At 40.2% G+C, this 26,720-nt stretch overlaps 1 protein-coding gene across 1 annotated transcript in view; it reads left to right on the top strand.

The window, feature by feature from the left end:
- The window catches only part of angpt2b (angiopoietin 2b), a 246,509-nt gene that overhangs the window by 197,910 nt on the left and 21,879 nt on the right, over window positions 1–26,720 (top strand). The window contains exon 9 of the mRNA XM_072548528.1: window positions 20,915–21,045. Coding sequence (XP_072404629.1) covers window positions 20,915–21,045 — 131 coding nt within the window. The remainder of the gene's footprint in view (window positions 1–20,914; window positions 21,046–26,720) is intronic.

Raw genomic sequence — 26,720 nt, 5'->3', positions numbered from 1 at the left:
GGTTACCTCAGATTACAATGGGATCTTGTTCAGATGGGCCAATGGGCTGAGAGTGGCAGATGGAGTTTAATTTATACAAATGCAAGGTTGTGCATTTTGGGAAAGCAAATCTTAGCAGGACTTATACACTTAATGGTAAGGTCCTAGGGAGTATTGTTGAACAAAGAGTACAGAAGTAATGAAGTTTTGCTTCAATTGTTTTTGAGCTTGGTTAATCTGTTCCTGGAATAATTTGTACATTTTAGGTCTTCTTGTCTCAGGAAAAGTATTGTTGCCATCGAAGAAGTCTAACTTTGGTTGTGGGGAAGTATTGGAGGCAATTCTTAGGGACAGAATAAACCTGTATTAGAAGAGTCAGGGATTAATCAAGACAGCATGGTTTTGTTAAGGGAAGGTCATGTCTGACAAACCTGATTGAATTTTTGGTGTCGTGATCAGGTGTGTAGATGAGGGCAATGTTTTTGATGTAGTCTCTTTGGACTTCAGTAAGGCTTTTGTTAAGGTCTCGCATGGGAGACTGAAAGTGAAGGTCAGAGCCCATGGGATCTAAGGAAATTTGGCAAATTGGATTCACAATTGGTTGACTGACAGGAAGCAGAGGGTGATGGTTGAAGGGTGTTTTTCTGTCTGTGTCTAATGGGGTCCCAAAGAGGTCAATAGTTGGCCCTGTCTATTCATTGTTTATCTAAATGTCTTAGATTTGAATGTAGGAGGTTTATCAGTAAGTTCACAGATGATGCAAAATTTGGTTGTCTGGTAAATAGTGATCAGGGTAGCCTTAGACCACAAGATAATGTAAACAGACTAGTTAGATAGGTTGATCAGTGCCAAATAGAATTCAATCTGGATAAATGTGAGATGATGCACTGCGACAGGAGAAACAATGGAAGGGAACACATGATGAATGGTAGAACCCTAGGAAGCACTGATACTTTCATATGCATGCTCGCTGGTCCCTTAAGGAAACAGAACAGATGGACAAGGTAATAAAGTCAGCATATGGTCTACAGGCAGTCCCTGGATTGCGAACTGGTTCTGTACTTGAGTCCATTTGCAATTTGTACACAAGATGGAACACAATGCAGGACAGTATAAAAGAGCTGGTTAATTGGATTGGCCATGCTAAATTGCCTATAGTGTCCAGGGATGTGTAGGTTAGGTGAATTAGCCATGGGGATGCAGGGTGACGAGGATAGGGTTGAGGGGGTGAGACTGGATGTGACACCCTGGATGAGATTGTGTTTGTGATTATGAGCATTCATAGGTTAGACATTCATTAAGCAAGTTCACCGTATCAGTCAAGGCTTAGAGTTTAAGAGCAGGGAGGCTATACTGGAACTGCCAAAAACATTGGTTAGGCTATAGCTGCAGTGTTGTGTGCAGCATGGGCTGGAGAGTTTCAGTTATTGAGGAAGATTGGACAGGCTGGGGTCATTTTCCTCAGAGCAGAGGAGATTGAGAGGAGACATCAGTGTATAAAATCATGACAGATATAGATTAAGTAGACAAGAATAAACTTTTCCTATTGATGGAGGGATTACTGAGCAAGGCACATAGATTTAAGGTGAGGGGCCAGAGGTTTGGAGATGTGAGAAAAAGTGTTTTCGCCCAAAGGATGTTGGGAATCTGGAACTCACTGACTGTAAGGGTAGAAAAGGCAAAAATCCTCATAATATTTAAGAAGTATTTGGGCTAAGTGTTGGAAAACAGGGTTAGAATAGTTCGGTGATTGTGTTTGACAGCACAGATGTTTTGGGCCAAAGGGTTTTTTCTGTGCTCTGGATCTCGATAACTCTATGACTGAATAGCTCAAAATGGTTCACCAGACTTGTGCCTGAGACAGTGGGACTCTCCTATGAAGAGAGATTGGGCAAAATTGACCTGGATTCTCGAGGTTCAAAGAATGAGAGGTGATCTCATTGTGGATTACAAAATACTTAAAGGGAAGATTTAGGTATGATATTTCCTCTGGCTAGGAGTCTAGAACAGCAGGCACAAATCAAAAATAAGTAAGATGCCACTTACATCTGAAACATGGAGAATTTTTCTTTTACTTAGACGGTTGTTAAATTTAGCAATTCTTCACCCCAGAAGATAATAGATAATAATAGATAATAGATAATAGACAATAGATGCAGGAGTAGGCCATTCAGCCCTTCGAGCCTGCACCGCCATTCAATATGATCATGGCTAATCATTCCCAATCAGTATCCTGTTCCAGCCTTATCTCCATAACCCTTGACTCCACTATCTTTAAGAGCTCTATCCAATTCTTTCTTAAATGAATCCAGAGACTGGGCCTCCACTGCCCTCTGGGGCAGAGCATTCCACACAACCACCACTCTCTGGGTGAAGTAGTTTCTCCTCATCTCTGTCCTAAATGGTCTACCCCGTATTTTTAAGTTGTGTCCTCTGGTTCGGCACTCCCCCATCAGCAGAAATATGTTTCCTCCTGCCAGAGTGTCCAATCCTTTCATAATCCTATATGTTTCAATCAGATCCCCTCTCAGTCTTCTAAACTCAAGGGTATACAAGCCCAGTCGCTTCAGTCCTTCCGTGTAAGGCAATCCTGCCATTCCAGGAATTGACCTCGTGAACCTACGCTGCACTCCCTCAATAGCCAGAATGTCTTTCCTCAAATTTGGAGACCAGAACTGTACACAGTACTCCAGGTGTGGTCTCACCAGGGCCCTGTACAGCTGCAGAAGCACCTCTTTGCTTCTATACTCAATTCCTCTTGTTATGAAGGCCAGCATGCTATTAGCCTTCTTCACGACCTGCTGTACCTGCATGCTTGCCTTCATTGACTGGGGAAGCTCCATCTTTGAGCATGTTTAAGATAGATTTAAGATACATTTCTGAATCCCAGGGGATGGCGTGGGTAAAAAACATTGAAGTACTTGATCGGATTTGATCTCCTTATCTGTGGAAGGATGTTCTGACTATGAAGGGAGTGTAGCAAATGTTCACCAGACTGATTCCTGGGATGGCAGGACTGATAAATGAGGACAGAGTAGGTCAGAGAGGACTATATGCATTGGAGTTTAGAAAAAAACCAAGCAGAGATCTCATAGAAACCTACAAAACTCTTAGAGTAGGATGCAGGACTGATGTTCCCAATAACTGAGATGTCCAGATCACGGGGTCACAGTCTAACGTTACATAGGCATTCTTTTAAGACTGAAATGAGGAGAAATTTCTTCACTCAGAGTGATGGATCTGTGGACATAAAGTAACAACAGAACGTGGTTGATGCCAAAATATTGAACATTTTCAAGAAGGAGATAGATATAGGTCTCAGAGCTGAAGGTATGTGAGGATATGGGTCAATAGCAGGAACCTTGATAGAAGGGTATAGAGCTGGATAAAATGGAATAGTAGAGCAGGCTTGAAGGGCCAAATGGCCTACTCCTACTCCTGTTTTCTATACTTTAATATATCTCTGTAACTGCAAATGTGGTTAATGAAATCCAATTTTACCTTCAAACTTAAAATGGGTAGCCTGAAATCAACAAAGACAGGTGTGTATTGTACACACAAAGCATTTCTGACCAACTGAAACGCTGGAAGAAATGGTATGATTTGGGAATGCAGCAGAAATTCAGACTGCCTCCCAAAAAGTCCAAGTGATGTCATCTGTGCATTGAACAGTGCCTTATACCCTGATAAATGTTCAACTCTATACTCAAAATAAATGGTTATAGATTGATTTTTGAATAAAGTTGAGCAATGCCTCTGCTGCCAAAGCATCGCAGTGACAATTAATCGAAGAAAATCACTTCCCACATATTTTCAAGCTTAAATAAAAGCGTAAATTTTGGCTCTGCAATAATGTTAATTATTAAATTGAAGCAATTATTGCCAGCATATAACTAGTGCAGATATAAACAATCTATGACATTTGAAAGCAGAATATTAATTTACTGTATTCAGTATTATACAGACCAATGTGGCAATTTTTTCATGTACATTTAATCCTGTGAAAGCAGAAAATCAACAAAAGACCAAACAACCCCTTTTGGGCATTATAAGTTGGGGGCCAAATATTGACCAAAGCAACAGCAATGTCCAGCAGGAAATTCAGGACTGTAGTGAGTTGTTGGCAATGTTTAGATTAGATTCCCTACAGTGTGGAAACAGGTCCTTCGGCCGAACAAGTCCATGCCAACCTCTGAAGAGTAACCCACCCAGACCCATTCGCCTATTCCCTTGACTAATGCACCTAACACTATGGGCAATTTAGCATGGCCAGTTCGTCTGACATGCACATCTTTGTGATTGTGGGAGGAAACTGGAGCACCCCAAGGAAACACACACAGACACAGGGAGAATGTGCAAACTCCACACAGACCGTCGCCCAAGACAAGGATAGAACCCAGGTCCCTGGTGCTATGAGGCAGCAGTGCTAAACACTGAACCACTGTGTTGCTCTACATGTTGGGGATATACAGGACATTAGTGAGGTCTCTTCTGGAGTCCATTTCTGATCACCATGTTATAGGAAGAATATTTTTAAGCGGGAGAGAATTCAGAAGAGATTTAGTTATAAAAAGAGGAAGGATAGGCCGGGACTTCTTTTCAGTGGAATGTAAGAGGTTAATGGTGACCTTATCAAATTCTATAAAATCATGAGTGATACAGATAGACTCATAGAGTCTTACAGCATGGAGACAGGCCCTTTGGCCCAAACCAAAACACCCATCCATGCTAATCCCATTTCCCTGCATTTAACCCATATCCTTCTAAACCTTTCCTTTCCTTTCCACATATTTGTCCAAATACCTTTTAAATGTTGTTAATGTACTCATCCACTCTCAGTCATCACACTTAAAGCTCCAGGACCATTATTACAATGTAACTTTCTCAGATAATGCAAAAATTCAATCTTCAGAAATAATTTGAGTATGCAGATTCTGATCTGATTTTCCAGTTCTCAAAAAACCCAAGTACATATGTTTGGACAGACCAGTCCTGATCAATGAATTATTTGCCTTCTCTGTCTAAATACAATTATTATAATGACACATGACTGATTTTCTCTTTCATTGCTGAGATGGATAATAAGTGAGTTTTCTTTTTTTAAAATTTAAGACGCATTAAGGATACACTAGCTGAAAAATTCCAAGATGATAGCTGAGGCAAGAAAGTACAACCCATACATTGATGTGTTTGCTGAAGTCACTGTCAGCAGTTAACACATGTTAACCGATTGTAGACTAGTATTGGCAATTATTAATTATAGGAATTGTTGATTTTGGAATTAATGAACAGCCCCATCACCCAGATGGGGTGATGTGAAGTAACTTGTCATGTTTGTGTTCTAGCTGGAGCAGTTATATCACTCGGAAGATTTTAAAACATTTCTGTGGAACATTTTGAAGCTGCGAGAGTTGAGCTCCAGAGACCCTCAGCAGGAGTACACTTGGGTACTCCCAAGGGATGCTGGTCTTTATCATTGTGAATCATCCAGTTTAAAATTTAACCAACAGAGCCAACTATAAATCCTGAAGTGCTGCACTTAGGATGTTTGTCAAAATGTCAAGCAGCAGATTTTCAAAGACCGCAACAGAGGAACATTGGGAATGAAAAGTCATGTGGAATCTGCTGTGGGTTTTTCAGATTACTTGGTCAACTTTCCCATGGCTTTGAGCAGCTCTGGGTTTCAACTTTCAGCTTATTGTCAAAACACTGTTCCAAAATGCAGTAATCTCCTTGGCCTATGCCATGTATGTGTAAGCCAAGTAATATAAACCAATAGAACATATGTAGGAACATACTTTCAATTTGTTCCCATTTGCTCTTTGCTCCTGTATTTCTCAAATAGAATGGCAACCTGTGTAAAACAGAACTAAGATTCAAGTCATCAACTTGAATCAACTGTTGTGGAAGTAGATTATACATTAAATTTAGAATACCTTTTTAAAACTAGCTTAGCATTTTTCTGAATCTGATTTATAATTACAAAATATTTTCTAAAGTTTTGCAATATTATCAAAGTTGTTCAGAATCCTGAAAGAAAAACAGTGGCATAGTGGTTAGCACTGCTGCCTCACAGCGCCAGAGACCTGGGTTCAATTCCTACCTCAGGCGACTGACTGTGTAGAGTTTGCACATTGTCTGCGTGGGTTTCCTCCCACAGTCCAAAAATGGGCAGGTTAGGTGAATTGGTCATGCTAAATTGCCCGTAGTGTTAGGTGAAGGGACAAATGTAGGGGGGAGGGTTGGTGTGGACTTGCTGGGCCGAAGGGCCTGTTTCCACACTGTATGTAATCTAAAAACCCTCTTTTAGCTTTAAATGACTTGGTTGAACAATTAAAGTGTAGGGGCACCAAATCCTCTGCAGGTATACCATACATAAGATCTATGCAACTGAAAACAGATGAAGCTTTGGAAGAATATCGAGAAGGTGGAACCAATCTGAAATGTGGAATTAAGAGGGCTAAAAGGGGTCATGAAATATCTTTGGCAAACAGGATTATGGAAAATCCCAAAGCATTTATTCATATAAAAGGAGCAAGAGGGTAACGAGAGAAAGGGTTAGCCCACTCAGGGACAAAGGAGGAAGGTTTTGTGTGAAGTCAGAGGAAATGGATGAGATTCTTAATGAGTACAGGTAGAAGATCCTTTTTCCGAATATCCAAAAACTGAAAATCTCCAAAATCTGAAGGTTTTTTTTGTGAAGCTTTTTCTCATTAACAAAGTTGTTTGGCATGCAAACAGTTAACCCAAGTCAACACCCACTTGATGTGTGTCACTCAGGTGTGATGTGTGGGGGTGTGGCCAAGCACCTACCATTAAGTTCTTAGTTAGACATCTGCTTCTCCTGTAAAATTTTTAAAAATTTCACCATTAAGCTGTCACTTATTCTGAAAACCGAAAATATCCGGATTCCGAAAAACAGCTGGCCGCAAGCATTTTGGATAAAGGATCATTTACCTGTACTTTGCGTTGGTATTCACTGAGCAGAGGGACATGATGGATGTTGAGATTAGGGATAGATCTTTGATCACTCTAGGTCAAATTGGCATAAGGAGGGAGGAAGTGTTGGGCATTCCAAAAGGCATTAAGGTGAATAAATCCCCCGGTCTGATGGGATCCATGGGTTATTGAGGGAAGCAAGAGAGGAAATAGCTGGGGCTTTAACAGATCCTTAGATGGATTGGCCGTGCTAAATTGCCCATAGGTGAAGGGGTAAATATAGGAAAATGGGTCTGGGTGGGTTGCGCTTCGGCAGGTCGATGTGGACTTGCTGGGCCAAAGGACCTGTTTCCACACTGTAAGTAATCTAATATAATTTAATCTAAACATGGGTGTAGTCCTGGGGGATTGGAGAATTGTTAATGTTATTCCCTTGTTTAAGAAGAGTAGCAAGGATTATCCAGGTAATTAAAGACTGGTGAGCCTGATGTCCATGGTAGGGAAGCTGCTGGAGAAGATACTGAGGGATAGGATCTATTTACATTTGGAAGAAGTTGGGCTTATCAGTGATTGGCAACATGGTTTTGTATGGGGAAGGTCATTAATAGCATTTTTTGAGGAAGTGACAAAGTTGATTGATGAGGGAAGGGCTGTAGATGTCATATACAGAGGAATCTTCATTGTCCGACTATCCATTATCTGAATTCCGGATTATCTAAAGAAGATCTCAAGGTGCCAATAGAAACATTACATCAAAGAGGTGTTAACAACACTGATTGCGTCTTTTGTTCACAGTGATTAAAAGTGAACTTGGCTTATTGAAATGATTCTGAGAACAGTCCTGGACATCGATGGGAGCCCAGGCACCATCTCCAAATGACTGACCTCTCACTTTCTCTCCCCACACTTTCCCTGGATTTCTACTCAGAGGTGTACCCTAAACTCCCCTTCCCCAAATAATCTCTCCAACATTGTCCTGTACAGGGCAGAGTGGGAACTTGTCAAAATATTGTGTGTAGTTGCACGTGTGTGTGTGTATCTGTGTGTCTGTGTTATTTTGAGACTCACTCTCCAAAGGCAGTACCAGACTTGCTGTTGATGTCCAGTCCAGCTGTCATCTCCATTCCGTTACTTCATTTTGTTCTGGTGTCCCACTAGGGGGAGAGGATATGAGGCATCTGGCCACTTCACTCCATCGTGTGGAAATGTGGAGAGTTGAAAGCACACAGCAGTTGGCGAGGGGAGGGAGGGAGGAGGGACAGGGTGTGTAAGTGTTGTGCTGTGAGACATTGGCCTCAGCAAGTGCTCACTCTGTCAATCTCATTGAAGTGAAGTAGCGGTGGGGAGAGGCTGCAGCAATGCTGTAGGTCCCTTACACACAAGTGTGTGTCTATCAAAAACAAAACTAAGACAGAGAGAGGGAGCAAGGCAAACAGAGCGAGGGAAAAGGAAAAATTAGGAAACAGCGAGTCCCAGAGGAGAGGCATTGTATCAGTTATCCGAAGAATCAAATATCTGAATGAAATACCTTGTTCAGGTAATTGAGGTTCCTTTGCATATGGACTTCAGTAAGTAGACCACTAGCTGGGCAACAGAGAGTAGTAGTGGAAGAGAGTTTCCCAAAATGGAGAATGTGACCAGTGCTGTTCCACAGGGATCCATGCTGGGACTACTGTTGTTTGTGGTATACATAAATGATTTGGAGGAAGGCATAAGTGGTCTGCTTAGCAAGTTTGCAGATGACACTAAGATTGGTGGAGTAACAGACAATGAAGGGGACTGTCAGAGAATGCAGCAGAATATAGATAGATTGGAGACACTTACCACACTTTTAGAAGAGACCATCACACACACACACACCCCAACCACCATCAATCACATTACCAACAAAAACATCATGAAGCTATGGACCTGTGCTTCACCATCCACTTCACCTTCAACAACATAGTCTACAAACAAACCAACAGCACACCCATGGGATCTCCGCTGTCAGGATTCATAGCAGAAGCGGTAAAGCAAAGACTAGCACAAACAGCCCTACCAACCATCAAACTGACAACAAACTCGGATTCCTGGATGTCACAGTCGAAAGAAAGGACAACGGAGAACTACAAACCTGCGTATACTGAAAACCGACAAACACTGACCAAATACTAAACTACACCAGCAACCAACCCAACACACACAAACAAAGCTGTATCAGAACACTATTCCAACAAGCCACCACACACTGCAGCACAGATGAACTTTGGAAAACAAAGGAGAACCACCTATACAACGTATTCAAGAAGAACAGATACTCAAAAAATACAGTGCGCAGATTCCTCAAAAACAAACCACGACAAGCAGACCAAACACAGCCAGAAACCCGAACCACCTTACCATACATCAAAGAAGTTTCAGAAATGACAGCCAGACTACTGAGACCCCTCAGAATCCCAGTAGCACACAAGCCCACCAACACTCTCAAACAAAAACTAACAAACTTAAAAGACCCAGTACAACCCATGGACAAAACCAATGTCATCTACAAAATTCCATGCAAAGACTGCCACAAGCACTACGTAGGACAAACAGAAAGAAAGTTAGCCACCAGGATACACGAACACCAGTTAGCCACAAAAAGACACGACCCTCTCTCCCTCGTAGCCCTACACACGGATGAAAAAAACCACCATTTCGACTGGGACAACACATCTATCCTGGGACAGGCTAAGCAAAGACATGCCAGAGAATTCCTAAAGGCCTGGCACTCCAACCACAATGCCATAAACAAACATATAGATCTAGATTCCATCTATCAACCCTTCAGAAAGCAAGCAGGAAATGACATCACCACAAACTCCAGGAACCCCATCCAGGAGAAAGGTATAAATAGAAAGCAGGAGACAACAGCTTCGCTTCACTTGGAAGTCGCCACTGATGATGTTACCTAGCCAGGTAACGAAACGTCTGGATATCAAACCTACAGCTCAGAGAGCAAACCTACACCCTAAACCTCAACCTGAGCGACAAACCTTCACAAACCTTGCATAGATTGGAGAGTTGGGCAGAAAAATGGCAGATGGAGTTCAATCCAGGCAAAAGTGAGATGATGCATTTTGGAAGATCCAATTCAAGAATGAACCATATGGTAAATAGAAAGGCCCTGCGGAAAATTGATGTACAGAAAGATCTGGATGTTCAGGTCCACTGTACCCTGAAGGTGGCAATGCAGGTCAAGAGAGTGGTTAAGAAGGCATATGACATGCTTTTCTTCATCAGATGGGATATTCAATGCGAGACTGGATTAGTGGTGCTGGAAGAGCACAGCAGTTCAGGCAGCATCCAACGAGCAGCGAAATCGACGTTTCGGGCAAAAGCCCTTCATCAGCCTTTTCCAGCATCTGCAGTCATTGTTTTTACCTTATTCAATGTGAGAGTTGGCAGGTCATGTTACAGTTGTATAAGACTTTAGTTCAGCCACATTTGGAACACAGCATACAGTTCTAGTCACCACATTACCAAAAGGATGTGGATGTTTTGGAAAGGGTGCACAAGACGTCCAACAGAATGTTGCCTGGTATGGAGGGCACTGGCTATAAAAGGAGGTTGAGTAAATTAGAATTATTTTCATTAGAAAGACAGAGGTTGAGGGGGGACCTGACTGAGGTCTACAAAATCATGAGAGGTATAAACAAGGTGGATAGCAAGAAGCTTTTTCCCAGAGTGGGGGACTCAATCATTAGGGATCATGAGTTCAATGTGGGAGGGGAGAAGTTTAAGAGAGATATACATGGAAAGTTCTTATGCAGAAGTTGGTGGGTGCCTGCAATGTGTTGCCAGCGGAGGTGGTAGAGGCGAGCACGATAGCGTCATTGTATCTAGACAGATAAATGAATGGACAGGGAGTAGAGAGATACAGATCCTTAGGAAACAGGTGTCAGCATTAGATAGAGGATCTGGATTGGTGCAGGCTTGGAGGGCTGAAGGGCCTGTTCCTGTGCTGTAATGTTCTTTGTACTTTGAATTCAGAAAAAAAGATACGTGAATTTTCAAAAGAAACAAGTCCACTGGAAACCATTGCTCTATCTAAAAATCTCTCATGTTGAATTATGCTTCATAAAGGACCATGATCCCAGTAACTAACAATGTTGCCAGGAGACACTGATCTTCAGAGGTGGAGAAAGTAAATGATTACATTGCCTTAGAGGAAGATCAGGAAAATAATCCCAAAAATGCTCTCCCCAACCTCCATTTAAGTACACTGTAATAGTCAGTTGCAATTAATTTGTAATATTTTCAAATAGGTGCGTCACTTAACCAATGTTATTTTGATATGCTCCAATAGCACACACCACATGAGCAGAACAAAACTTTTGTGTTGTACTTACTTGTTACCGAATGGGGATCAAAGTATAGCTTTTGACTTTTATGCTGTTTTTTGGGGGAATAATAGAAGTTCATGATGAAATTAAACAGACAATAAAAGTTTAATGAGAATGATTGCAAATCAGTAATCTGCAAAGCAGTAGTCTCGTTAAAGACTTCAACTGCAATATATTTGAGATAACATTGAAATTGCTTTAAGAATCAGCCTTTTTAATGAATTCCATCTCATTCATGGATTTGTTCAATGGAGTTTTTGTTTCCACTTTGATGTATAGTGAGATCCACATTCAGGATTAACAGATGTGAGGTCATAATCATATGTTTTATTTAGTAATCATTCATGATTTTTTACCTGGTACCAATAGTTATAATTATGTTGTGGTAAGAAATTCTGCAACACATATTGCAAAAAAAAAACATGTTGGATAATATCATGTTGGATAATATATTTTGTTTAGTGCCAAACTAAACATGGCGGTTCAGTGGTTAGCACTGCTACCTCAGCGCTAGGGACCCAGGTTCAATTCCAGCCTCATGTGACTGTGTGGAGTTTGCACATTCTCCCTGTGTCTGCATGGGTTTCCTCTGGGTACTCTGGTTTCCTCCCATGGTCCAAAGATGTGCAGGTTCGGTGAATTGGCCATGTTAAATTATCCAACATGTGTAGGGATATGTATTAGTCAGGGGGTTACTCTTCAGATGGTTGGTGTGGACTCACTGGGCTAAAGGGCTTGTTTCCACACAACAGGGATTTTATGATTTGCTCACGACAGAGCTAATTTTTAAAATATTTCCTTGAAGGTACTGATTTTCGTTTCAATTCTTTGGGTTTGCCCTTCTCTGACTTATTTGTAATCCTCTATTTATGCTGTTCATCTCATCGCACAGTTGTTTGGAAAGAAGTTAAATATGATAGCATAATGGTTATTTTACTGGACTTGCAGTACCATAGCCTGCACTAATGCTTTGGAAGTACAAGGTCAGCTCCCACCATAATAGCTGGGAAATTGAATGCTGATGTATTAATCAAATGTAGAATTGAGAAGTTACTATCAATAATGGTAATGATAAATGTCTTGGATTATTGTTCTATTTTTTAAAGAAAGACACATCTGGTTCACTTTCAGGAATGTCATTTCAGAGAGGAAGTCTGCTATCCTTACCTATTCTGAAATATATAGATAACTCCAGTCCCACAGTAACATGACTAATAATTGGACTTTGGATTTGAGTCACAGTGGTGAATTATTAACTCTGTTTCTCACTGCAGATGCTGCCAGACCTGCTGTGCATTTCCAACATGTTCTGGTTTTCTTTCAGGTGTCCAGTATCTGCAATATTATGTTTTTGTGTAAACAATTGATTCTTAACTACCCTCTGAAATGGACTATTAATCCATTCCATTGTGTTCCAAATGGTGACTCTCAAATGTCGTAAAGGCAGTTAAATAAAAGCAATAATTAATGGTCAGACCTGTGAGATCTAGATCCCATGAATGCATCAAGGGAGAAAAGGTACTTCAGGACCTTGGTTTAATTCATGTACTTAATGTCTCATCAATGTCTGTAAATCCTTCTGCAGAATTATTGGCCAAAATCACAGTCTGACTGTCACAGTTGCATGCTTTCCACCCAAATACACGAGCACTGTTGAAGTTAAAGTGTATAATGATGATTGAACATTGCACATTGTTCACTATGAGTCTGTAACAATTATATCTACTGTCGCAATTTGTTAAGGTAATTACATTTTAGGGAATTTACATTGAAAAGATAGCATACATGCATGTTTGATTTCATTTAAACTATTTTTCATTTCTTTTCCTAATTTATGTTGCCTAATTACAGCTGAGGCCAGTACATACATTCCTTGCCTGATTGTTCTCTGCTTAATCCTTCCCCTTCATTTCATGAGCTGAAAAAAGGGACAGCCTATTCTCAAGTCGACTATTTTATCTTGGTATTGAATCATGGGTTATGGTCATAGAGTCATAGACACAGAGTATAAAAACAGGTCCTTCAGCCCAGTTGGACCATGGAATGGGTTCATCTTTGCCCTTTGGGCCTTTTCAATTCTAAAATAAAATAGTCAAGTCTATGGCTATCAACATACATACCGTCAGTGCTAATACTTCACTGATATCCATGTTTTAAGGTTAAATGGTAAATAATGAGTTTTGAGAAGATTTGTAGCTCAGGTTGAGGTTCTAGATGTAGGTTTGCTCGCTGAGCTGGAAGCTTCATTTCCAGACGTTTCGTCACCATACTAAGTAACATCATCAGTGGGCCTCCGGCAAAAAATGGTAAATCATAGAACTGCAAATTGAATTCAAGCTTGAGTTGACTCGATGGTCATTCAGTACTGTAACATTGTGTATATTAGTGAGCACTCCAATTTCAATTTGAGCAAAAAAGATAAAACAGAAGTAAGGAGATTACATTTAAGTCTATTTGAAAGGAAGTTACAAAATCCTTCATATCTCTCTGGCAGCATCATTACTGGTTTGTCTGTGGAAATAGTGATGCATATTGTCTCTGTTTCCCAGTTGTTTCCCAGAATACATTATATCTATTCAACATGTTTTAATATATATTAATACACATAATTCTTTGTGTTTTGGTACATAACATTGGCAAGTAGGAGAAAAATAATTGGGACCCATTTGGGGAAAGAAGCTTTGTCATTAAATTAGAATCTGTCCAGAAGCAATAGTTTACCTTCATTCAGACATTCTGATATGTCAGTAATTCTAAAGTTATAAGAACAAAGCAGTGTGCAAATGTTAATTTATTATTCAGAGAAGAGACAGGGGTTTGGAGAATTTAGAATAATATTACTTTGCCAGTGTAGTGGGAAGGGAAGAGATTTTAAATAGAAAAGAGACAGGTTTGCCAAGGTAGAGGATTAAAGTCTTAAAAGTCATATTCCTAACTAACCTTACTTCCAAACCACCCAGTTCTGTTTTTTATCTGAAGTGGGAAGGTGGGAAGGTAATTAATCTAGCCAAAGAAAATTCATTGGTCTTTATGATAATGTGACCATGACCTTTAGTATCACCAATAATTCCAGCTTTGTCAGCCCTGATGCTTTGAGCATGAGAAACCACAGAGCTCCATTAAGGCAAGATCTCGGTAAATCGAGGAAATACATGCCTTTTCACTACCTGGTGGATCCACGGTACCTGGCAATGTTGGGCGGCCCCATCAACATATCCCTGATTCCACCACTACATGTCCCTGATTTGCACCCAGGTATTCAAATCCAGCTCTTGTAATCCAAGGATCGTGACCCCACTGCACCCATCCCACCCCATGTCCCCCACCCCCACCCCCACCTCACCACTACCACCAATGCCACTAATACCACCACACACTTTTCAGTCAACCCAAACAGGGTATAGACAGGGGAGATAGAGATAAGCTTTTTCCCTGGGTGAAGGATTCAATAACAAGAGGTCATGCTTTCAAGCTGAGAGGTGAAAAGTTTAAGGGGGATACACGCAGCAAGTACTTTACACAGAGGATGGTAGGTGCCTGGAATGTGTTGCCAGCAGAGGTAGTAGAGGCAGGCATGGTAGATTCAGTTAAGATGCATCTGGACAGATGCATGAGTAGGTGGGGAGCAGAGGGATACAGATGCTTAGGAATTGGGTGACGGGTTTAGACAGTGGATTTGAATCGTCTCAGGCTTGGAGGCCAAAAGGGCCTGTTCCTGGGCTGTAAAAGTTCTTTGTTCTTTGTTCTTTTTGTTCAAAACCTAATCCCTTGGGATTGCCCTCCCTTTTTCCCTCCTGTGGGACTGGCATCTCCTCTCTATCACCTTCCCCCAACCCACAACCTCCTCGAAGATCAAGTCCTCCGACTTCATATTCTGCCACAAACTAACATCATCCAATTGCTTTCACCATCTCAGTTCCACCTCGAACTGGAAGCCAAGTGTGACTCTGTGGTTGGCTTCTGGACAGGGAACCAATTGATGGCACCTTGTACATGATGTGGCACTAATTCTTTTCTGCGCATCTCTGAAAATGCTCATAATCTCATTTCAGGGTTTAAGGAGACCAGGAAACTGTTTGTTACTCAGTTTTCAGATCCTAGAAATCAGCCACGTAGGCATTGTGTTGAATCTCTCTGGAATTGTATCACAGCAAGCAACTCATTTTTTTAGATTTAGATTTATTGTCACTGAGTACAGTGAAAGGTTTACAACTTGCCACTTATGGTGCCATCTTAAGTACAAAGGTAACTTGGTACACAATCTTAGTTGTAAAACACAAAATAAGGAAACAAAGTTAAAAAGTTAAGCATTACAGTCTTTCTTACTAAAAATGGAAAAACAAAGAAACACAGTTAACAGTTCAACACCACAGTCTATGAGTGCCTTGCCATACTGGGCTCACATTCCTCAGAGGGGCTCAACCTCCCTCGCTTTGGACTCAACCTAACCCCTGCCAGCTGCTCTGGGCTGCCTGCTGTACCACCTTGCAGCCTGCTCTTGCTCTCACTGCAGATGTGGTTTAACCACACAGCTTGTCCCCTGAGCCTCTACTGTCATTTAGTTAGATCATGCCAAAATAGCATCCTGTTTTGGCTTCACTGGTTCCATATGTTCTTAGAGAAATAAAAATCCACCAATGTCTGTTTGGGAATTGTCAACAGACCTGCCATCTCAAGAACTTTGTAGGGAAATAGAGTCCCAAATTTGAAGTGCACCTTGAATAAAGAGGTTAGGCTGGATTTTCCAGCTCCTTGCTGTGGCAGGGGGCACATAAAATATACCTGTGGCAAGCCCACCACCTTCCCACACACCTCCCCAAATCTTGTCGCTATAATATTAAGGAGTAAGTATGGTGTCCAATAGGTCTCACAGCTTTAGGTCTAGTGTGGCCCTTAAGAAGCCAATTATTGCTGATTTAAAGGCCTATGTCCACCTGTCTTTCTGTGATATGATGGCCACTAGAAGTGGGTAAGCCAATTTCTTACCAGCTTCGGTGGCATACCCCTGAGCATCTCAAGGACATTCCCCTCACCAACCCCTCTCGACTCACACATTGTGACGCCGAAAATCTTCAGAATCCAACGTACTCATGTGCCTTCCTATGTTCCTCGATCCCTTTCAGGCCCATAGCCTGGAAATCAGTGCCCGTTGTTTCTTGTTTCCGGGATCGTATGAAGTCCCTGCAGAATGCATCATTTTGTTATGGGACTATTAAAGCAATCAGGTCGGCTGGCACATCTTGATAGCAGGACTTCTTCTGACTGAAAAGTAAAAGTCTAAATTCTTACCACTTCCTATGGATGGTGGTCAAGGCCTTTTTTAAAGTCAGTCAGTTTGTGTCTGATTTTTCTTGGGGAGCATCGAGTATCATTCCTGGGATCATTTTCTATCATTCCAGGGATCTGCACTGCACCTCATTAAAGACTATAATATCTTTCCTGGGGTGTTCTTCAAAGTAAACACAATAATTCAGATATAGTCTGACTTGTTTTATATAACTGAGCACTCACATCTTTGCAGTCCAGTCCTCTTGAGGTAAAGACCAACACTCCAGCAGCCTTGTAAATTAATTTTGTACTTGCCTACTCACTTTTAATGATTTCATACAAGTCTCTAAATCTCCTTGCTCCTCCACAGTTCCCAGGTTTTGCCATTTAGAGACTACATTGATCTATTGTGGACCCAAAGTAGATTACCTCACACTAAATTCATTCTGCCACAGGGTACTGTACATATTCCAAATCATATCCTTCAAAGATGACTTAATGATTAGCAATATGTTTCTGCTTCGTGTTTGTTTTGGTTGCAACATTCTCAGTAATTGGATATATTAAAAACTATGGGTTCAAAACTCATTCACACAGCACTGTTTTCTTCATGATATCAATGAAGAAACCCATGTGGGATGTTAATACATTATTAGCCAGTGGTGCTGTCAGCTCATGGGGAGTCTATGTAATCTGTAAAGCACAGCTTTGAAGCGGTATTATGTGAACAAAATTTACAAAAAAGTTGATTAAAGGAAAACCCGCTGCTACTTTGAACACTTAAGTTGATCAACCTCATTTAATAAGCCTTTGGCTGATTGTGGGAGATAGTGAGTTCTGCAGATGCCGGAGGAGTCAAAGATGATTGAAGTGTGATGCTGGAAAACGTACAGCAGGTCAGGCAGCATCTGAGGAGTAACAGAGTCAGCGTTTTGGACTTGACCCTTCATTGGGAAGAAACCCCTCCCCTGACCTCATCTCTCATATGATGGTTTTCATTACTTGAATCATTAACCTAGATAATAACAATAGAGCCACCAATGCCATTTTCTGTGAAGACTTTTGCTCCTCCTAAACCGAATATTGGCCCCAAAACTGCCTTCTAATCTTCAACTGATTTCTTACCTTCTTCTAAGCTTTACATTCAAATTGTATTCTTCTAAAGTCCAATTTTTCTGTGCAGCATGCAACAAAATATTTAGGCCATGTTTTATTCTTTCATGGAACACTCTGTTGATCCATTTAGGACCAAGCTTCCTCATTTTAGATACTCAGATGTTTGCTTTTGAAGGGAATTCATTTGTTCTCAGCTGATGGTATTAAGTTACGTTGAACTAATTACAAAGCACCTCATGGTATTTCTCTACATTAAATGCACTATATAAATATTAGTTTCCATAGTCATTCCCTGTTTAATGTTTTTTAGTTCACTTACAATTACCAAGTCATGATATCTTTTCATTTCTTGAGTCTCTGAGGCATTTGTTCATGAAGCAATCATGCAGTAATTTACTAGTTTGAAAATCACTTGGGCATTCACAATTTATATTGGCTTGGCATAAATTTCCCATTAAAGTTAAATGATTGATTTGGATACACATTGCTTATCGCTCCAGAAATGGATGGTTTTCCTATTCAGTTTTGATGGACACTACTATTTTCTTGGTATGAATTTTTTAAAACTACAAAAATAATACCTTGGTTAATTTCTTAAGTTCCATGATTTTGTTTAACTTCCTAAGTGTTTCATTCATTTAAAGACACATCAACCTCTTTCCTTCTGTTCTATTTTTCTTAAGGATGCCAAATATCTTCTTTCTTGTCTCTAACTGTTCAGATTTTCTTGTGATTATGACAGCAATATTATCTGTGCACAACTGAAACTGACAGATATTTTCAGAGTCCACATGCATGCAGAATAACATGACAATTCAGAAATTGTTTACAGTCTGTCCATGCTTCTCCAGACGACATGCAGTTGACACCCCAAATTTTGAAATGTAATTCAAAGTTTGGTAGAAGATTTGTAGCTCGGGTTCTCGTTGTTGTGGTTCTGTTCGCCGAGCTGGGAATTTGTCTTGCAAACGTTTCGTCCCCTGTCTAGGTGACATCCTCAGTGCTTGGGAGCCTCCTGTGAAGCGCTTCTGTGCTGTTTCCTCTGCCATTTATAGTGGCCTGTCTCTGCCGCTTCCGGTTGTCAGTTTGAGCTGTCCGCTGTAGTGGCCGGTATATTGGGTCCAGGTCGATGTGTTTGTTGATAGAGTCTGTGGATGAGTGCCATGCCTCTAGGAATTCCCTGGCTGTTCTCTGTTTGGCTTGCCCTATAATGGTAGTGTTGTCCCAGTCGAATTCATGTTGCTTGTCATCTGTGTGTGTGGCTACTAAGGATAGCTGGTCGTGTCGTTTCGTGGCTAGTTGGTGTTCGTGTATACGGATCATTAACTGTCTTCCTGTTTGTCCGATGTAGTGTTTTCTGCAGTCCTTGCATCCCTTGTGGAATATCAAATTTCTCCATTATAACATCAAAATATTGCATTAAAAATATGTTTTGCTTCTATTTAATTTTTTTTTACCATTTATTACGCTCCCTAAATTATAAGTGAAGGAATTTCGTACCTTTAACTTCTGTTCTATTTGTAAAAATATTTCAAATGATTTGACTGTTTACCCTGTAGATCCGTCTCTTTTAAAACTGGATTAAGATTAACTTTGGGGAAGAGGAAATCCTCCCCATTGAGATCATTAAATCTTTTGGGGAATGTTACAACTCTTGTAGGAGGAGTACACTGGACTGCGCCACAGCTGTGCCAAAAGTGCAAATGTCTTAATCATCAAAAATGAATATTATTCCCTCTTTGTCACTGTTAACTGGAACAAAAGAGACTTTCACCAAGCATTTCAATAAACTGAAAATAGCATGTTTGTTACAGACAGACCTCTGCCTCAAACAAGTGATAGACTGATTATCAACACACACTGTCACTCACCCATCCGCCCCCCAAACATGCCACTAGGCCATGACCTCTGCCAAATGTACTGAATTCATTTCTCAGCTTTTCCTCATTTAGCTTTCTAATTCTTTTTGGATCATTGGTTAAGAAAATATACTGTTGGTCTTCAATGCCCTGTTGACTTTGAATCTACATCTACTCGGAAAAGAAATGAAAAACTAAATATTTATGAACACATGAAGGTGGCATGGTCGCTCAGTGGTTCGCATTGTTGCCTCAAAGTGGCAGGGACCAGGGTTCATTTCCACCCCCGCGCATATGTCTTTGTTGAGTTTGCACATTCTCTGTGTCTGTGTGGGTTTTCTTTGGGGGCTCGGTTTCCACCCACAAGCCAAAGATGTGGTGGATTAGTGATGGGCACTGCAAGGTTACAGGGATAGAGTAGGTGGATTCTCGGTGGGATGCTCTTTGAAGGATTGGTGTGGACTTGATGGGCCAAATGGCCTGCTTCCACAATGTAGGAATTCTAACGAACTTGGCATACTCTAGCAGAATCTAAACCATTAATTCAAATGATATGTCCATGCAAAGAATATTCACAGTTAGATAAACTGTCTGGATCAAAGACAATAAATACTGGTCAAACAGAAGCCATATGCAGGATATTGTAGTGAGCATTCACCATTTGTTTAGTAATATATCTTCATAGTGTATCATTTCTGTTAAGTATGATATATTTTTGTGAAACATTTCTATTCAAGTGAAGGGTTGAAATATTTGACTCCTCATCGTTAACATGATATTTGCTGCCCAATGCTTGAATAGTCCACAGTCGTTTGCAGCATATATGAAATAGCTTTATAGATAAACAACTCATACCATATCAGTTGTCGTGTTGAAAAGAAAAATATTCCAGTTGCAAGTGTGAATTATTCATTTTCTGGCCTAGAGAGGTTGATTATTAATCATTCACAATTCTCAACTTGTTCAAAACAGTACTTGCTTGAGTTATTCGACTTAATTTTTCATAAATCTAGTGAGTAATTAAAGTGCAAATAAATAAAGAGAATCACAAGGTGGATAAGTGTAAAATACCAAAACAACACATGTCAAGCTGCGACTGATGGTAATTCACAATTCACTCTGGAACATTTGCACATTATAAATGCTGCACATTGTTCAGGTGCTATAATTATTACAGCAAAATCTGGAACAGTCATTAAGTAATTGCAGTCACAGAGATGTCAAATGTGCACAATTTGCAAATTTATTTTGGCTAGGTCGTATTAATAAATTGCTCTTTACTTCAGTTACTAAACAGCAAATGCCAGAAGAAGCATTTTTAATTGAACTAAAGAAAGATCTGGCATTAGGATGCATTATTTCAATTCTCATCTGTTTATCTCACAGGCTCCACATAAAGGGTTACAGTGGAACAGCCGGGAGAACCAGCAGCCTCAGCCCCTCTGGTACAAAATTTAGCACCAAGGATGCTGACAATGATGAATGTGGCTGTAAATGCTCCCAGATGGCATCCGGAGGTAAGACAGAAGAAGTTCATTCTCCCAGCTATCTATTGTTTGTACTGGGAAACTGCTATCAAAACAGTACAGTATCATCAGTGTGACCTCTTGTATAAGAGACCAGGAATGCTTCTGTAACAACATTCAGAAAACAGAAAGCAAAATCAATAGAGAAATATAAAACATTTTCCCTTCCCTTCAATAATGATTCTGGTGAGCATGTCGCAGTTTCTGTGTCTTATGCTAATCAAGAAGTGAAATATCTCTTACTAGTAAATGGAAACATTTTGATTTGCATTGACCACTCTTGCCAATAAATTCTTATTCAGATTTGGCACAACTTAAGCCAAGAGTTAAGACTTCCTGCATTATTTTCTAGTAGAGGCAGTGTAACCACAATCTAATGGTTGCTTTATAATATGAAATGATTGTCCTATTTTCCACAAAATCCCTCATTAATTCTCTGTGATATTGACTGGTTTGGCGTTGAGATGTTCTGCTGCAAATCTATATCCTGTATGTAACTGAATGTGCAAACAGTTAAACTCACATCAATGAGTATATTACATCTGTCTTTATTAAAGAAGAGAAGGCTGCCAATGTTATACCGAAGGAGGTGGTAATAGGGAAACTGGATTGGATTATAACTGAAAAAAAAGTGAGACATTTGAAAGCTTGGTAATGCTCAAAATGGAAGGGGCACCATTCCATTCCATGTAAATGTAGCCTCCGCTCATCTCCAACCCAGCTTCTTAGATCCAGGAACACTCAGCCAATAAATTGCACACAAAGATTTATTTTGGTGGCAGGAATGAAAGGTGGAAATATAAACAAAATGATATAATTTTAGAAAAGTTTCAGGAATAGAAAGAGCTGGGGGTGTATATACATGATTCTTTGAAGAAGGTGTGATAAATCAAAAAAAGGTGTAGGTGGATTCCTGACTTTATAATTAAAAGCATATTTTATCAAAGGAGGCAAGTTACACTCAGCATTTATAAAAAAAACACTGCCTCTGCCCTCGCTGCAATATTCTGGGCAATACATTCCAGGCAAAAATGTTAAGGAATGAGAGAAGGTGCAGAAGAGATTCACTGGAATGGAAACAGGGATGAAAGTCTCTGAGTGAGATTGTTGTTATGAACACAGATACTCATGTAAGAAACACGAACGGGGTAGACCATTCAGCCCGTCCAGCCTGTTTCACTATTCAATAAATCATGGTTGATTTGATGGTGCTGTGAATTTCACATTCTCATTGTTCCCCTGATTAGTTTTGAATCCCTTGAATCCCTTATCTACCTCTTATCTAATGTTTGAATCCCTTATCTAGCTCTGATTTAAAAATATTTAATGATCTCGCTTCTCTCTGAGACAGAATTCCAAAGTTGGGCAACTGTCTGTGAGAGAAAAAATACTCTGCTCATCTCTGTTCTAAATGGACAAGACCTAATTTAAAACAATATCCCCTTGTTCTGAACTGATGCAAAAGAGGAAGTATCACTTTGCACCCATTTTATTAATGCTATTCAAGATCTTATTCACTTCAATCCTTACATGTATCTTCTTTCACTTTTCTAAACTCCAGTGGAAGCTCAGTTTGTCCAATTTATCTTCATAAGGCAACCAACTCATCCAAGGTTTCTATCTCATATATCTTCTATTCAGTAATATTCTACCATGTTTAAACTTCCGTTCCAGAGCTGAAAGGATGGTGTTCTCATCAATACGCTATGTAAACCACTCGAGGATCCACAAAAATGACATACAGATGAATTGACATGAAAGTCGCTGTCAGGCACAACTTCAGAATCCCACATAGCACAGGACAAATTAGAGGGAATGTAGGTTTTCATACATTCTGTTTGAAACTGAGATAAATATAAATGGAGCCTGAATTTAAATTTTAGCAGTTTGACAGTTTGTCAGGTATTAAATCACATTGGATTGGATGTACACTTTATTCCACTTGATTATTTTTGGCTGGAAAGAATGAATCATAAGCCTTAAAATATGTTCTCGCTGTTTTAATTTTACACAATAACAGAATTCTGTAATATTTTTCCTGAAAAAAATAAACATACAGTGGAGCTAGAATATCACAGAAATAAACTTCTTCAAATCATGTATTGCTAGATTAGCCATCGCAATATCATCATCAGTCATTGCTCACTGTTGACCTAATTGCACGCCAATGGTATCAAGCTGAATCAGCCACTATAAGCACAGAAATGGTTCTAATTGTGACTCATAATGTTTTCAATATTAAATTATGAAGCAATGCCAAAGTAAATTTGAAAGGTTTCTTCAGATTCAAATGGCTTATGTTTCATCATCATTCTTCTCAACCATTTATGCCTTGGAAGGCTTTGACTTCAGCTCAACCTTTACTCAGTCCTTCCTCAATCAGTCCTTCTGGTGTGAGCCCTATCTTCACTCCAAGTCTATGGGGCATGTCTGTTGCACAACCAGCTGCACCATTCAGCACAGTGTGACCATCTCATTATCAGGTCTCAAATATTATCGCTCTTCCTGGCTAAAACCACCCATTTCTCAAATCACCTTTTGAGATCAATGATAATCATCAAATTCTTTTGTTGCTACCAGTTAATTATTTTAGGATTAACCAAATTGTGTCCTATTTGAGGTTTATAACGCCACATATACTCCATTCCAGAGACTGACACATTCCATTTCTGTGTTATCAACTAATTCCCTCCCAGTCAGTCCGGCTGACAGTGAAACACTCATCCACTCTCTTCTCACCACCAGCATCAATAATTTCACTGTTTCTTCTGACAAAGTTTCATCCTCCACCCCCTAGGAATGCCATTACATTGAAAGCATTGCTGCCTGTATCCTATCCCTCGTTAGGTCCAGCTTACAGGTCATCCCTATCTTTTCCAGCATGTATTCACTCCTGGTGTTCCAAAGTTAAATTCTCAAGTGTATGCTTAAACTGTTCAAGATCTCGCTCCTCCTTAACTGAATGTATGATCTTTCAGCCTTACAGACCTACAGTACTTATGTCAATCTAATATTGGCTTCTTGGGCATCAACTCCCTGGCATACTCTTTTCAAACAACAGTGCCTTCAGTTGCGAGGGCTCCATGAATTGGAATTCTTCACTAACTCCTGTCCCTCTTCTGAACCCTCTTTTCATTTAAGATTCTCCTGAAAACTGACCCTTCACTATGGGTTTAGTCATTCCTTCTAATAACACTTTTATTAACTCATCATCTATTTCTCAGCAGCACCCTGGAATATTTTTGTGCATGAAAGGCACTTGTATGTCATGCAGGTGATTGTTGTACTTTTGGATATCCTTGAACTTCTCAGCTAGGTTATTGTCCTGCAATTAATCCAGGAAATGTTACTACTCTGTTTTTATATTATTTATTCATGGCATATGGGCAATCCAGCTTTCTCTAATTGCTCTGGAGAAGGTGGCAGAAAGTGAACCAGTCTCAGTGAATCCACAGTGCTGTTAGGGAAGGACTTGGAGAATTTTGACCCAGTGGCTTCGAAGGAGTCAGAATGGTGTGCGGCTTGAAGGCAAACATTCAGACAAAGTTCCCTCTATTTTCATTCTGGCTACATGGGTCTTTGAAGTCCAAATGTGGCAGCGAATTCCAAAACCTGAAATCAATGCTGCAGCCAGAACACCAATAGTCATGTGCAGAACCTTAGATAGAACGTTGTTTGCAGGCAGTGGTCTTCCCATGCTTCAGCTGCTGTTGACAGTTTAGGTGATCAGGGATACGGATTTGGAAGATGCTTTTGGAGCAGCCTTGGAGCACCTTATGGATGGTACACACAGCTTCAACTGTGTATCAGTGATCAATGGAGTGAACATAGAAGGTGGTGAGATGGGATGCCAATCAGAATTTTTCGTTGCTCTGGAAGATGTCGCTTTTCCTGAATGTTGTTAGAGCTGTATAGGATATACATCCAGTAAAATGCCTTGTTGATGATGGACAGGGGTCAGGAGGTGAGTTACTAACCACAGAACTATGACCTACTTTTGTAGTCCCTGTATTTGGCATGTGCGTTATGGATTGCAATGTTTAAAATGCACTGAGGTAAAGACATGAATAGGAAAGATTTGGAGGGATATGGGCCAGGTGTAGGTAGGTGAGATGAGTTTAGTTTGGGATTATGTTTGACATGGACTGGTTGTACTGAAGGGTTTGTTTATGTGCGGTATGATTCTGCCACCCTCTGTCATATTTCCATTGCAACTCATATGTGAATACCATACAAATAACACAAAAAACTCTGGATGCTGGAAATTAAAAAAAACAGAAATTGCTGGAGAAACTCAGCAGCTCTGGCCACATCTGTGGAGAGAAAGCAGAGATAACATTTCAAGTTCACCAGACACAAAACATTCACCATACTTTCTCCTCACAGTTCAATTGAGATTCTACAAGAACTTCTCTTTTTTTTGTATTGTGTAGATTACTTACATTGTGGAAACAGGCCCTTCAGCCCAACAAGTCCACACCAACCCGCCGAAGCACAAACCTAGACCCATTCCCCTACATTTACCCCTTCACCTAATACTCCGGGCAATTTAGCGTGGCCAATTCACCTAACCTGCATATTTTCTGGATTGTGGGAGGAAACCGGAGCACCCAGAGGAAATCTATGCAGACACAGGGAGAATGTGTAAACTCCAAACAGAGAGTCACCTGAGGTGCGAATTGAACCTGGGTCTCTGGCGCTGTGAGGCAGCAGTGCTAACCACTGTGCAACTGTGCCGCCCATACCATATCATTAGTGATGCACAAAATATTTTCACGTTCTGCAAAAGTCTTATCCAGTCAGTTCAATTGATTTGGTCCTTTTCTTCTCCCAGTTGAATTACATCCTACATCCCAACTTCAGTTTTATACATCCTTATAACATCTTAAGAATGCCTGCAAACATTAGATGACTAGAATATACCATCTTTAGAAATAGAACCAATAGGAAACCATTTCCCAACCAACCATACCCCCTCACAGATCCTGCTCCACTATTCAATAAGATCATAGCTAATCTGATTAAATCCATTTTTTTTTCCCTGGCTGCCTCCCATGACTCATGACAGCCTTCCTATTGCTCCTTAATAACAGATATCGGACCCAATCACCTCTGAGAATACTAACTAAACTGAGTAAATCCAGAATTTCTTCCATGTTTCAGTTTTCTCTGTTATTTATGAACTAACAATCATACAGATGGTTCTTAAGTTTGCTTTTGAAATATTCAGTCCATTATCTTGCTGGTATTGATATACAATTTATGAATCTATGTTTCACTTTATTGAATATTGGATACCATATCAGGTTGTTTCTAACTGATTTGGACCATTAGAACATTCACTTCTTGATACCTGTCAGCACTTCATAAGTTTCATCCTACATCTGTCTTTGCAATGTGGGATAGGCATTGTAAAGTCCAGTGACTTGTTCACGTTTTGTACATTTAAGTCTAAATAGAAACTCTATGGATATTAAAATATACTAATTATTGCACTGATGGAATGTGTATTCATCTTTTGTCACTACCAGCAATTACAGTTTTTTTAAAAAACATTGTCTGTCATTTGCAAATTCCAGGTCCCTGCTATGTTCTTAGCTGGTTCCCTGAATTTCCTCTTTCTACCATGCTGCCATGTCTACTTACAACAATATTCATTTACGATT

The sequence above is a fragment of the Chiloscyllium punctatum genome, chromosome 27 (assembly GCF_047496795.1).
Source record: "Chiloscyllium punctatum isolate Juve2018m chromosome 27, sChiPun1.3, whole genome shotgun sequence".
NCBI classification, from domain to species: Eukaryota; Metazoa; Chordata; class Chondrichthyes; order Orectolobiformes; family Hemiscylliidae; genus Chiloscyllium; species Chiloscyllium punctatum.
Note: the sequence above shows the minus strand (reverse complement) of the source record. Positions and strands in the feature narration are given on the sequence as shown.